At 30.9% G+C, this 13,367-nt stretch overlaps 2 protein-coding genes across 4 annotated transcripts; both read left to right on the plus strand.

Moving 5' to 3' along the window:
- The first annotated feature begins 1,777 nt into the window (after positions 1–1,777).
- Positions 1,778–6,303, plus strand: LOC111310339 (ras-related protein RABF1). Of its 2 annotated transcripts, none has more exons than XM_022909702.2 (8): positions 1,778–1,935; positions 2,232–2,311; positions 3,182–3,265; positions 3,440–3,534; positions 3,709–3,847; positions 5,127–5,216; positions 5,302–5,388; positions 6,013–6,303. In XM_022909702.2, the coding sequence occupies exons 1-8, from the start codon at positions 1,911–1,913 to the stop codon at positions 6,049–6,051; spliced, it is 639 nt and encodes a 212-aa protein (XP_022765437.2). In that variant the 5' UTR covers positions 1,778–1,910; the 3' UTR covers positions 6,052–6,303. The 2 variants fall into 2 exon arrangements, with proteins under 2 accessions (XP_022765437.2, XP_022765438.2); XM_022909703.2 differs by having other exon boundaries at positions 3,742–3,847.
- Positions 6,304–7,576: 1,273 nt separating this feature from the next.
- Positions 7,577–12,403, plus strand: LOC111310340 (splicing factor U2af large subunit A-like). 2 transcript variants are annotated; one of them, XM_022909704.2, is made up of 13 exons: positions 7,577–7,796; positions 8,819–9,075; positions 9,170–9,295; positions 9,389–9,468; positions 10,040–10,110; positions 10,191–10,238; positions 10,334–10,393; positions 10,468–10,528; positions 10,625–10,737; positions 10,817–11,263; positions 11,376–11,511; positions 11,642–11,887; positions 12,059–12,403. In XM_022909704.2, exons 1-13 carry the CDS (start codon positions 7,680–7,682, stop codon positions 12,202–12,204), a joined length of 1,908 nt encoding a protein of 635 aa, XP_022765439.2. In that variant the 5' UTR covers positions 7,577–7,679; the 3' UTR covers positions 12,205–12,403. The 2 variants fall into 2 exon arrangements, with proteins under 2 accessions (XP_022765439.2, XP_022765440.2); XM_022909705.2 differs by having other exon boundaries at positions 11,820–11,887.
- Positions 12,404–13,367: the final 964 nt, after the last annotated feature.

A 13,367-nucleotide genomic window follows, 5' to 3' on the forward strand; every position in this document is an offset into this window, starting at 1 on the left:
TGGATCAAATTAAATGTTATATCTTTAATTGAGAATTGATTCAAATATTTGATTCTAAATTAAACATTTAATTATAAAATTATTTAAAAAAATATTAGTAGTATTAGAAGAAATATTATTAATTTTATTTCGATAACGATCATATCGATCGGTTTGTTTAATTATATCAAAATATGATAATTGAAGAATGATTTTTCTATTTCGAATTCAGTATCAAATAATATCCATTGGTATTCGGCTAATTTTGATGAATTTTAATGAATTAGCTTATTTAGACCGATACGTAAATATAAAATATATTTTATAAAATTTAAATTATTTTTTATTATTTAACTATTTTTAACCTAATAAAAATAAATTAATGGATAAAATAATTCTTGAAAGTTTGGTTTATTTATTTTTTGTTACACTTTATTTTTTCAAACCAAAATTTATAAGTATTCTAATTTCTTTCAAGAAAGTATTTGTGCTCTCTCTAAAGTTTAACAATAATAAAGTCAATGTTAATTTTTCTCTATCTCTTTGTTTTATCTTAACATTTTTTATATTTAAAAGAAAATTACTCATTTAAATATCATATGATGAGATTAACTATTTAAAAATATCATAATAAGTTGATGATATTATTTCTTATATTTTTAAAATTATTTATTTAATTTTTGAAGATATTGTACATTTATTTTACATATATTATTTCGTATATGTAAGTTCATATATATTTATAAATATATTTGTATTAAATTAAAAAATTTGAAATAATATGTCAAAATAATTGATACTAATATATATATTTTTTTGAAAAAAAAACTAAAATGTTGTTTGATATGATATTAATAACTTTGACTAAAAATAATAAGAAAATGTTAAATGACATTATTTAAAGTGATATTTAAAATTACAATTAATGCTTAAATAGTAGAAAAATATATAAAATTTTCTTAAAATAATAATTAAATAATTTTTATCTATTGTTTGTACTCACTTGTTAACCAAGCTTAATAACATAACTTGGTAAAAAAAAAGCCAAAATAACAAATAAGCCTCTGAATTTTATTAATTAAGCTTTTATATTTTCATTATACTCAAATAAGTTTTTAAATTTTAATTTATATCCAAATAAAGTCTTAAATTTTAATTTATATTTAAATAAGTCTTTAATATTTAATTTATATCTAAATAAAATTTTAACATAAATTAATCTTTTATTTGAAGTAAGAGTTTATTTTGATATAAAATTAAAGATTATACTTTTTAAATAGGTTAAAATACTAAAAAAGTGCTTAAATTATTTTACTTTTCTTAAATAAATCTCTATATTTTTGTTTTATTTAAATAAATTCTTTTTGTATTTGTATTTAAATAAGTTCTTATTTCAAGTAAAAAATTAATTTATGTTAAGAGTTTATTTAAGTATAAACTGAAAATTAATGATTTATTTGGATATAAATTAAAAAAAAAGATTTTATTTAGATATAAATTAAAAGTTAAAAGTTTATTTGGGTATAAATTAAAATTTAAAAATTTACTAGGATGTAATAAAAGTATAAAAATTTATCTAAATAAAGTGATAAAATTCAAAAAATATTTATTATTTTTATTATTTAGATACAATAAGAGTATAAATATTTATTTAAAAAATTAAAATAATCAAAAAACCTTTTTAATATTTAAAACAATGACTTTGGGTCCCGATTTTTGAGCATGTGGTTTTTTTAAAAAATAAAAAATAAATAAAATGAGCACGTGGCGCAATATGAATAAAAACAAAAAAATGGTGCTCAAATAAAATACCAGCCATTAACGACCTGTAACAATTCCATTTTCTGCAACCATTTTTTTTCCTTCAGTGCTTTGGAACCCTAATTTCAATTACTCATAGAAATTTATAGTAATTTATAATCCATAAATTCATGGGTTGCTCTTCTTCTCTTCCAGGTAAAATCCCTATCCAATTACCTTGATTTGTTTTTATTTTTTGGAGCTTTTTAATTTTTAGGGTTTTTTTCGTTCATGTGTAAAGAAATATTTGATCTTTTTTGTTTGGTTGATTTCTTTGGGTTTTTAGCTGCAAAGACAATCAATTTGATTTCTGAACTTTGGGTTTTGGTAGCTGATAATTTAGTTAGGTTTTTTGGTATTTAGAATTTGAAGTTGTTAAAAGGCTTGGAATTTGGATTCCCTTTTATGAATTGTTAAATTTGATTTTTTTGTGGGTTTTGGATTGGTTGTAGATAGGAGTTCTGGGCGGTTGACTGGACTTAACAATTCAGAGAATTCTGGAGTTCCTGATGCCAAAAATCTACGCGTAAAGGTAAATATTTAGCTCGTTATTACGTATGTTACTCATTTTTGTTTAATTTTTATAAACTTTGATATACCAACTTGGCTAAAGGAGTGGAGCAGAAGGTTCAAGAGGCAGCATTTTACTTTTACTTACCTCATTGCACTGGCTTGATTTTTTTCTTGTTAGAAGTTAGATCAATCTTTGAAATGAGCTGATATTTTTGTTCGTTTGCATAATGTTCTCAGCTTGCTATAAATTTCTAAATGATAACGACTTTTTTAAGGTATTGTTATTGGCCAAGGGTGTGCCAAAGTCTTCAAAATTCTTATAAGTTTATAGGGATATTGGCGTTTGAACATGTTAACTTTGTTGAACATCTGATGTTTCACATTTTGTTTGGTAGTATAGTTTGGTTCTGTGACTCTTTTTTGAGGTTTTGTGACAGGTGTCTTGGTTTGTTCCTAGTCATCTTGGGGGTAACGGGTTATGATATTTTGAACTTTTCTTTAGAAAATGGGATAAAAGACTTAAGATTTTATATTCAGTTTAAAAGTTAGGGATATGTAGCTGCATGTTTTAGATTATAATTAGGGTGCATTTATGAAATTTAAGATCCTAATCATCTTAAATGCAAATCTTTTAGCACATTTTAACAGTAATTTGCTAAGCATGTTTGTTGACTCCCTCCATGTAGCATTTAATTTTGAAAATAACATTTAAAAGATTGACTAATATATTACCTAGTTTTGAATGCTGAAAGCTGGATCTAATAATGTTATGTAATTTTTAACACAGTCTCTTTAATATACATTGATTACTAGTTACTATCATCACGATCTCCATTCAGTACATTCTTATTATGCAACTGAATTTTCAATATCTTTTTGCTTCAAACAGCTGGTCTTATTAGGTGATTCTGGAGTTGGAAAAAGTTGTATTGTTCTTCGCTTTGTTCGTGGCCAGTTTGACCCTACATCCAAGGTTAGGTGTATTCTCTTAATTCATCAACTTGTAACATGGCCATCTGGCTTTCTTTTTGAGCTTCATTCTATCCAGCCATACTCAATCTGTTTGATATTAGCATCTTCTCTCTAAGGGTGAAAAATTACAATTATGATGAGATTTCTCTGATCTGTCAACCTTTTATCGTTTCAGGTAACTGTTGGAGCTTCATTCTTGTCACAGACAATAGCTTTGCAAGATTCAACTACTGTTAAGTTTGAAATATGGGACACAGCGGGACAAGAGAGGTATGGTTCTCGAATACCATGTTGATGTGCAAGTTCATGTCTTCACTTTCATAGGAAAAGTGCATCTTATTATGTACCTTTCGCCTCAGCAGTTTTGCGTTATAATTGAGATTATAATTTAGTTTATGACTTTACATTATGCATTTTACTTTGCTATGAACACTCCTTTGGCAGGGAAGAATTAATCGTTTATTTTGTCTCCCTCAGATATGCTGCATTGGCACCTCTGTATTACCGGGGAGCTGGAGTTGCAGTTATTGTGTATGATATAACTAGCCCAGATTCTTTCACCAAAGCTCAATATTGGGTTAAGGTAGTTTCTGAGGATTGCAATGGTGTTTTTTGTTTTAGGATTACTATTACTTTCTTGCATTTTAGAATGTGAAATGTTTTGGCTGTGGTGAAATTTCAAACAACACTTTTCTAAAATTACTGCATAGGCTATGGCTGCATTTCATATAAGAATTAGCTTTTACATAGTTCTAGAGTAGTATTCTTGGTGTGATAACATATTGCGTGGAATATCTAAGTTTGAGTTGTGAAGGCCCCTAGAAGAGCATTTGAAGAAACTATTCCAATTTTTCATTAGTGCCTTGGTGTGATGTTTTAATATTTACTAATTGTGTGTGCTGTCTTTAATAGTGCAAACTGCAAATAATCCAGTTTATGTGCTCCTCTCACCCTCATTTTACTGTTGTTTCTTGTTTTCTGGAATTTGGGTTTTTTCCTCGTATTTCTATTCAAAGGCATAAACTAATTGTCCCAAGGAAGATGGTGTTACAGTTCAAGTTTGATATTTCTGTCATATTTGCCTAAAAGAAATCACTTCTTTTGGGTTATATAGTTTCTAAAAAGGCCTTTGTCTTTTTTCATGGAAGTTTTTTCCAGGGGTATTGACTTTCTTTTTTTTTAAATTATTGTACATTTCAAATGATGAAATTAGTTGGCCCCCCAAAATGATATTTTAGTCACACCATTGCATTGGAAGGAAAATTTAGATTTCTTACGTGCTATGCTGAGAACAATGTATCTGCTTAAGATGGTAATGCAACTGCCTAAGCCTAATCAGGTCATCTGGCTACCTGCTTCTGCTCAAGAGAGTCTGAAGATACGGTTTCTGAATGAGTCATAACCTAAATTTTCTGTTCAGTACAGGTTGCTTATTTTGTTTGCTCATTGGGCCTGTTGCATTATGTTATTGATACGGCTTTAGGATGCTCCCCTTTTTTAATGAATTTTCCTGTTCTATTAGTGATAGAGTAATGATTTTGCTGTAAGTTTACTTGTGAGTGTTGCTTTGCAATGGGTTTTCCATTCCCACCTCGGTTTTCTTCATAAGACCCAATAATTTCTCAACCCACCCCCTCCCCCCTCTTTTTGTTTTGTTCTTCTTTTTTGTCTTCTTTCCTATAAAGTTGCTTTAAAAGCATTTTATGACGTTAAGTTTTCAACCTTGATTCGTGTTCTGCATATCTTAGAAGATGAAAGGTAGTGTTTTCTGCAAAACTCATGTGTCACTTTAACTTTGTTGAAGCTCAAAGGATTTTTATGCTCTAAAGTTGCCAAAATTGATGTATATTAGCATCTGGCAGGAGTTACAAAAACATGGAAGCCCAGATATAGTGATGGCTTTGGTTGGAAATAAAGCTGATCTTCATGAAAAGCGAGAAGTACCAGTTCAAGTTAGTGCCAAAATTGAATGAATAAAGATCCCTTTATGCATTTAGAATTAATATTATCTTCTCACGTGTTGTTTTATTCTTGAAGGATGGCATTGACTATGCTGAGAAGAATGGGATGTTCTTTATTGAGACATCTGCCAAGACTGCTGATAACATAAATCAGTTGTTTGAGGTATTTCTTCTATCTGTTTCATAATGCAATTAAATAGTTTATAAACGATTAGTAATGCTGTATGAGCACTACTGTCAGTTATGGAAGTTGCATAGAAGGGTTGTTTTATATGAGTTACTAAAGCTAACAACTTAAATGTGATCAAATATGCAGTCTCCCAGGAAGATTTTACTCTATATAGACATAATTTACAGGTCTTTTGATAGTTATTAAGCTTTTTTGAATTTACAGTTAACGTTGATAGTATCAAAAATGTTCTCCAAAGTCCAAAATCAGGTGTTATGACTAAGCTTTTAATTGGAATCACTCTAACTAGTCAGCAGCATTATAATATAAGATCACTACTACTAGCATGTAATTACTGTTCAAATTAGAGTAGTAGTTCTTTGTGTCTCCAAAATCTGTGTAGCTCTCTTTTGACCCTTCTTTTCATTTGCTTGGAAAACTTGCTGATCCATCTTGCTAATCTGTTTGTTGTTTATCAATAACCTCTATCCATGTCAATGGATTACTTTATCCATCATTGCATTAGTTTCTTGTCATCTAAGTGCAATGGCGGCCCTACATAGAGTTGTTTTGACGTAGTCAAGTTTTATCATATTGAAGGTTTCTTCTCCTTTGCAGGAAATTGGCAAGCGACTGCCCCGCCCATCATCCTCATGATCGGAGGATAGATTTTAAAGTTCTGGAACTACATAGTTGTGATTTCAGGTTTGTGGATATTGTGGCATACATCATGTTTTCTTACTCTATGATGTAATTCTGAATCTCATTTAAAAACATTCAGTTGTGAGTCGCTATTATCAGCACATGCTTGAGCGATCCAGTGTAACCATAAAGATTATATCTGACAAGTCATGTCAAAAGGATCTAAATAATTATTGCTTTATGCTATGTTTCACTCATTTCACTGCACTCTGTTTCTTTTGGTTTGCAAATTAATTTTTGAAAAGGTGCCAAAGCAAGGAGATTGATCTTCATTTTCTAGCCAACATGAGTTTAATGGAAAGACTGCAGTGAATTCCCCTTTGGTAATTTTGATTGTAGTTTCACAACTGCCCTTACCTTAGGTTTATTTGTTAATCATGAAGCTTGCCTGGCATGAAAATGAAGGAGAGGCCTCACTGAAAAATACAACTTCCGAATTCAGTTCGCAGTTTCATTATTTTTGTTTTTGTGTTTGAGGTGGTTAGGAATTAAATTATAGAATTAAGAGTTTAATATTTTATTAATAAATGGCATTGTCATCGTTATCAGGACTGGATTGTTGATTGGATCGGTTCAATCCATGATCCGATGATAAAACCGTTTTGGTTTTGTTATTAGATTGCTCATGCATTTAATCCAGATTAAAGCATTGAGAACCGAGGATTTTATTATTAAACCGGTGAACTTGATGGGTTTTGATTAAACGGGATGGATTTGGCTTTTCTTTGTAAAATAACCTTAAAATCATGATTAATTTAATTTTTTAAAATAAATTTATAGGTTCTTACAGCATTTAATCAAAATAATATATTTAAAATAATTATTAATAACAAAAAAAATTAAAAATTACCAACAAATTACAATATTAAAATTTACAAAGGTTTTTTTTATTAAAAAAAAAAAAACTAAGTAAAAGGTTTGAGTTATTTGACTACTACTTTTTGAGGTAGAAGTTTTAATTTTTAACTAGTTTTGTAAACTTATTATATATAATTTATATGAAAATTTTCTCGCATAATATATTATAAATTTAATTTTTAAGCATTAAAATTTCTAGAATAATAAAATTCTTTTATATCACATAATGATTTTTTTAAAAATATTTATATTTTTTAATTATTTTATCGATCCAACTATTGATCCGATCCGACACTATAAACGATTCTATCTAATCGAGTTCCGGAAATCAAAGGTAAAGTTTTTTACAAGCTCCTCTCATTTTGTCATAAAAAAAATATTTTGTATCTAGGTTAAAGTTTTAGAGTAATAAACAACATCTCAGCAAAAGCCAAACAATCAAAATTTCAAAAGGCCCAAACATGCTATTAGAGTCTAACCCAATTGACTTACTTTTATGGGCCATTAGAGTCTAACCCAATTGAAATAGATTATGGGCCCCCAAAATTGGATTTAAAATAAAAAGGACCTAATTTACTTACCATGCCCTAATAAAATTCCTGTGGGCTATTACTGCTTCTTCATCTTCTTCTAGCCGACAATTCAACTTAGAGATTAGGGATTTCGCGATTGAGATTTCGAAGTTATCGTACTTCTTGCCAAAGCTTGAAAAAAAAAAAAAAAGGATGACTGATTACGAAGACGCGCTGTATCAAGGAAACGTAGACAACACCGAAAACAGTTACGGCGGAGGTTCTTCTCCTCAGCCTCGTTCCGATGATCAAAACGATTCTAAATCTCAGGTCAGATCACTTAAAACTTTAGCTTAATATCGACTTTTTACACTTTTAATTTCTTTTTATTTTTTTAGTTTTTGTTTGGAAGAATTTTGAAGAAATTTATGTTAGTTTTTTTTTTTTTTTTTGGATTTTTTTTCTTTCTGAAAATTTTAAGGTATTGTTTGGTTGTTTGTATTAGCGAAATCCGAAAGGAAAACTTGCTAATGGCTAAAAAGAAAATACATAATATTGGTTGAAGAATTATAACAAAAAATGTATAATTTTATATTTAAATTGAACAATTGCCTTAGAATTAGTGTTACATATCAGTCTTTTGTTTATGTTAAATTCATTGATTTGACTTTAAATCGCTGGATTTTAATTTTTGGTAGACTTTTGAAGAAACAAATAGAAAAAAGAAAAAGAAAATAGCAGCAATGTAACAATCAATTGGAGCTCTAAAATTTTTAACCTTGGGTTTTGGTGGGAGCTTGTCAATTGTTATGGTTCAACTTTTTCTTTGAACTAGGTTTTGTATCTCGAAATTTGGCTAGTTTGACAAATAGCCTTTCAATTACATATAGTACTTAGTTTTGTTCTAAACTAAACATTAGAAAATGATTTTATGATTCCTGATTTTATCCTCTTTTTTTTTTTCAAGTATCATTGTGGGGGAAGGGGGGATAAGATCCTGGCTTTTTGAGCAGGGAATACATGTACATACCGATGACCCAACTATGTTTTGTTGATGTTCTTGCCTATTTCAGATCTTGAGTATGCACAAATGCTTAGGTGTTAAATTATATTTTATCTCATTGAATATGGCTAGTTTGATAAGTAGTCTTTTCAATCAAATTTTTACTACTTAGTTTTGTTCTAAGCTATGAGCGAGTAAATAAGTGAAAGCCCTCCAGGTTTACTCTTTATTATGAGAAAACTATTTTTTTTCTTGGAAAATAACTTTCTTGACTGTAAATTTTATGTTTGTGCTTTGACTTTTGTTTTTTTTAGTGATATAAATTAAATGTAACTTTAACTATTTGCAGCATGAATCTCGGGATTATGAGAGAGAGTCCTCTAGAAGTAGGGAAAAGGAGAGAGAGAAAGGGCGGGACAAGGAAAGGGACAAAAATCGTGATCGCCGTAGGGACAGGGATAGAGATAGGGACCGAGAAAAGGATCGTGATCGGGAGCGCCATCACAGAGATCGTCAGAGGGATCGTGGTAGGGGACGCAGTGAGAGGAGGGATTGGGGAAGAGATCGAGATGATGATGATTATTATCGGAGTCAAGACTATGACAGGTAATTTCAGTATTAATCATTTCAAACGTTCTTTTCTTCTTGTTGCTAATGATTACTTGCTAATGAGTTATATTTACTTAAATGTTATTTACAGAAGAAGGGACTATGACAGAGACAGGGAGGACAGGCATAGGCACCAGTCCCGATCCCATTCTACGGGTAGATCTGAACACAGATCAAAGTCAAGATCCCGATCTCGATCTCGCTCACGCTCAAAGAGGTAGATCATAAAAAACTTGATCATTAGTGAAAATGAGATGGTGTCAGCTATATAATCTAGTTCCTGACATGCTAACTTAATTTCTTTTTGCAGCAAAAGGATTAGTGGTTTTGACATGGCCCCTCCAGCTTCAGCAATGTTAGCTACTGGTGCTGTGGTAGCTGCTGCTGCAGGTACATAGGCCTTTCCCAAAAAATTAAGATCGTTATACTTTGTTAACTGCCATTTTTGTTTTTGGATGATCTAGTGTGGAAAGTTCGTATCAAAATACTGGTGTGGTTTTGGTAAGCTGTATTTTTTCTTCTATATATTGCCTTTAAGCAATGATCTTGTGGAAGGACTATAACTTTATTTTAAATTTTTTTTACTTGGTGAAATAATTCTGGAACTGAGAGTTTTTGGTTTTGTCTTCTGTTTGGTGTTTGTTTTGTTTGTTTCTGTGTCTTTGTCTTTGTTGTAAGACGGCAATGGCGTGAGCCAGCTTCTGTAGCTTTTATGTACAAGGAGGAATCAATGCACCAGTTTTGATGGTATTGTACGTCTTTAACTGGCATCTATTGCCTGTTTTGATAGTCTTGCTAAATATTTCTTCCCGAAGTTGCATGTAATGAAATTTTTTTCGATCTCTAAAACCAGAAGGGGTCTGGATATTCTACAGGAAATGTGGCATAAAAGTCCTTATGTTAAATCAACTGCTCTAGAAATGACTTTATATCCTCATATGAAATCTGAATTTCCTTTCAGGCCAGATTCCTGGGACTAGTCCAACCTTACCTGGAGTTTTTCCAAACATGTTTCCTCTTGCAACCAGTCAGGTATATATTTCTTTCATGCACCTGATGATTTTGACCTTGCTATATGTGTTGTAACATTGGTTAATTTTGGTTTGCTGCAGCCTTTTGGTGCTCTCCCTGTTATGCCAGTTCAGGCAATGACGCAGCAGGTGGGAGGATTATGCATACTTTGTACTCTATATCTTTTTTTAGAAAATTTTTTCTTATTTTACAGAAATTTATGGAATTTATCTTGTGATTTCAGGCTACTAGGCATGCTCGTCGGGTCTATGTTGGAGGACTTCCTCCTGCAGCTAATGAACAGGTTTTACTCTTACGATTGCATCCTTGTTGTTATGCTTGCATATAAAGCCAATACTGACCCTTAATATATGACAGTCCGTTGCGACCTTCTTTAGCCATGTCATGGCTGCAATTGGTGGAAACACTGCTGGTCCAGGTATACTGATGGTTTATATATATATATATATATTGCATGACATAAATACCTGCCTTATTTCTTCTGTAGTTGCTCATCCTTTTATGTTGTATTCAGGGGATGCTGTTGTTAATGTCTACATAAACCATGAAAAGAAGTTTGCTTTTGTAGAGATGAGATCAGTTGAAGAGGCCAGTAATGCAATGGCTTTAGATGGGATAATATTTGAGGTATTTATATTTTCTTTTGGATCTTGATGCTGCTATCATTTAAATACAACAAGTTGCATTAACGTGTTTGCACTTTCAGGGAGCACCTGTGAAGGTGAGGAGACCTAGTGACTATAATCCCTCACTTGCTGCAACTCTTGGTCCAAGCCAGCCCAATCCCAATCTAAATCTAGCTGCTGTGGGTCTAACTACAGGTTCCACTGGTGGGCTTGAGGGTCCAGACCGCATATTTGTTGGTGGGCTTCCTTACTACTTCACAGAAGCACAGATCCGGGAGCTATTGGAGTCTTTTGGTCCTCTTCGAGGGTTTGATCTAGTAAAAGATAGAGAAACTGGAAACTCAAAAGGCTATGCTTTTTGTGTTTATCAAGACCTGTCAGTTACAGATATAGCTTGTGCAGCTCTAAATGGAATTAAAATGGGTGATAAAACTCTCACCGTTAGGCGAGCAAACCAGGGTGCTACTCAGCCTAAACCTGAGCAAGAGAGTATACTCCAGCATGCACAGCAGCAGATTGCTTTTCAGGTGAGATTACATCATTTGTTTTAATATATCTTATACCATCACATCCATTGTAATCTAGGGCTGTTTTTAGGTGTGGTTTGTAGGCTAATTTGCTGATTGTTTTCTTTTTCAGAGGCTTATTTTGCAACCACAAGGAATGCCTACAAAGGTTGTTTGCTTGACTCAAGCACTTAATGTGGATGATCTCAGAGATGATGAGGAGTATGAAGACATTGTGGAAGACATGAGACAAGAGGGTGGAAAATATGGTAAATTTCTGCTTAAACAATCTGGTGCATTTTTTTTATTACCTGGCCATCTTTTTAAACATGCGAAGTCTCATATATATTTTTATTAATTTTCTTTGTCTTGTTTTGTGTTTATATCTCTGTTTTACAGCCCTTTCTTGTTCCACATTCTGCTATAAAGAATCAGGCCTAACATACACAGACAGAAGACTTCCTAATCCTTTTATCTATATTTACTTGATACTGCTTTCTCTGACAATTCTTTTTGGAAAAAAAAAAGCTTTTTTAAATTTTTTGGTGGATTCGAAATTTTTACACGTAATATGCAGGTGCATTGGTGAATGTTGTCATCCCACGCCCAAATCCAAGTGGAGAACCATCTCCAGGTGTAGGAAAGGTCAGTTTTGATCCTTTTTACCATTTTTTCTTACTTTTTATTTATTTTATCAATGTCTAGTTTTAATTATGCATCCGAGTCATAAGTGAATGTATTATCTTGGTCATTCGGCTTAGTTGCTCTATATTTAGCTCCCCTATGTTACTGACTGTAATTCTCCGGTGTCATTAGGTATTTCTGGAGTACTCAGATGTCGAAGGCTCCAAAAAAGCCCAAGCTGCAATGAATGGTCGGAAATTTGGCGGAAATCAAGTTATCGCCGTGTACTATCCGGAGAACAAGGTTGCACAGAGGGAGTACGACGGCTAATTTTATAAATTCTTGTTAGCATTGTGCTTGTTCTGATTCTATGTTTAGGACTCTAGTATTAGATGGTTTATAAGGAATTTCTGTAATGGCATCGGCACCCTGTTGGTCGAAGTCGCCGAAGTTGTTTCTAGTGTTCAGTTGAATGAATCGTGGCATAATATGTTGAAAGTAGTTGACATGAATATGGAGATTATTTATGATTTTGAATCCTTTGTTGCAATTCAACTATGTTTATCAGGTTCGTTTTCCTGCTGTGACTAAGAGCAAAGGTTTTGGAGATGGCACAGCTTGTGTTGAAACAATGGGGTGGTGGCCCGTTGAGATCTCGAAAGGTTGGGAATCCCTATAGTTTAGGAACTAGGACTGGCAAATGATTGGACTGGGTGAGTTTTTGCTAGATCAGATTTCAACTATTTTTTAATATCTACATTTAATTTTGGGATATTAAAATATTATTAATTTTATTTGATTTGATTTATATATTTATAAATCAAATTGGTTATATTTGGTACAAAATTAATTTAATAAAATTTATAAATATTATTTTTAAAATATAAATTATATTGTAATTATATAAATAAGATATTTTTATTAAATTAATATCTTAAATTAAAATATTAAATAATAATTTTATTAATATAATATATATAAATATCAAATTAAATAAATAATAAAAATATATTTTTATATACATTTAGATAGAGACAGTGCAACTTAATCAGAATTCGACTTCCAAAATTTTAAACTCATATCCTATTCAACCTTCAATTTTTTAAAAAAAAAATCTAATTTTATCATATGAAATAAATCAAATTCATTGTATATGGATTATTTTGCCATCTTTAAGAATGAATGGTCTTTAGGATTTGCTTCTTTGGATTAGAGTAAATTTAGCCAATTCCTTCTTCAGCTTTTGGTAATTGGTAGAAATCTTTAAATTGCTGCATTGTGGATTTAGATTAATGACTAAAACTGTAGATTGTGCTTCGATTTTTTATTTTCACATTTCGTTGTTTATAAAATCTTATGTTAATAGAAATTATAATTAAATAAATTCTGATAATTTAAAACCGGATATAATGATATGAAAATGTCTGTTATATTAAAAGAATATAATTTTAATTTTTAATTTTTAATAAATATTGTATATGGATTTAGTAAAAATAAAAAG

Source organism: Durio zibethinus, chromosome 19 (genome assembly GCF_047325235.1).
Source record: "Durio zibethinus cultivar Kanyao isolate XHJ-2024 chromosome 19, ASM4732523v1, whole genome shotgun sequence".
Lineage (NCBI taxonomy): Eukaryota > Viridiplantae > Streptophyta > Magnoliopsida > Malvales > Malvaceae > Durio > Durio zibethinus.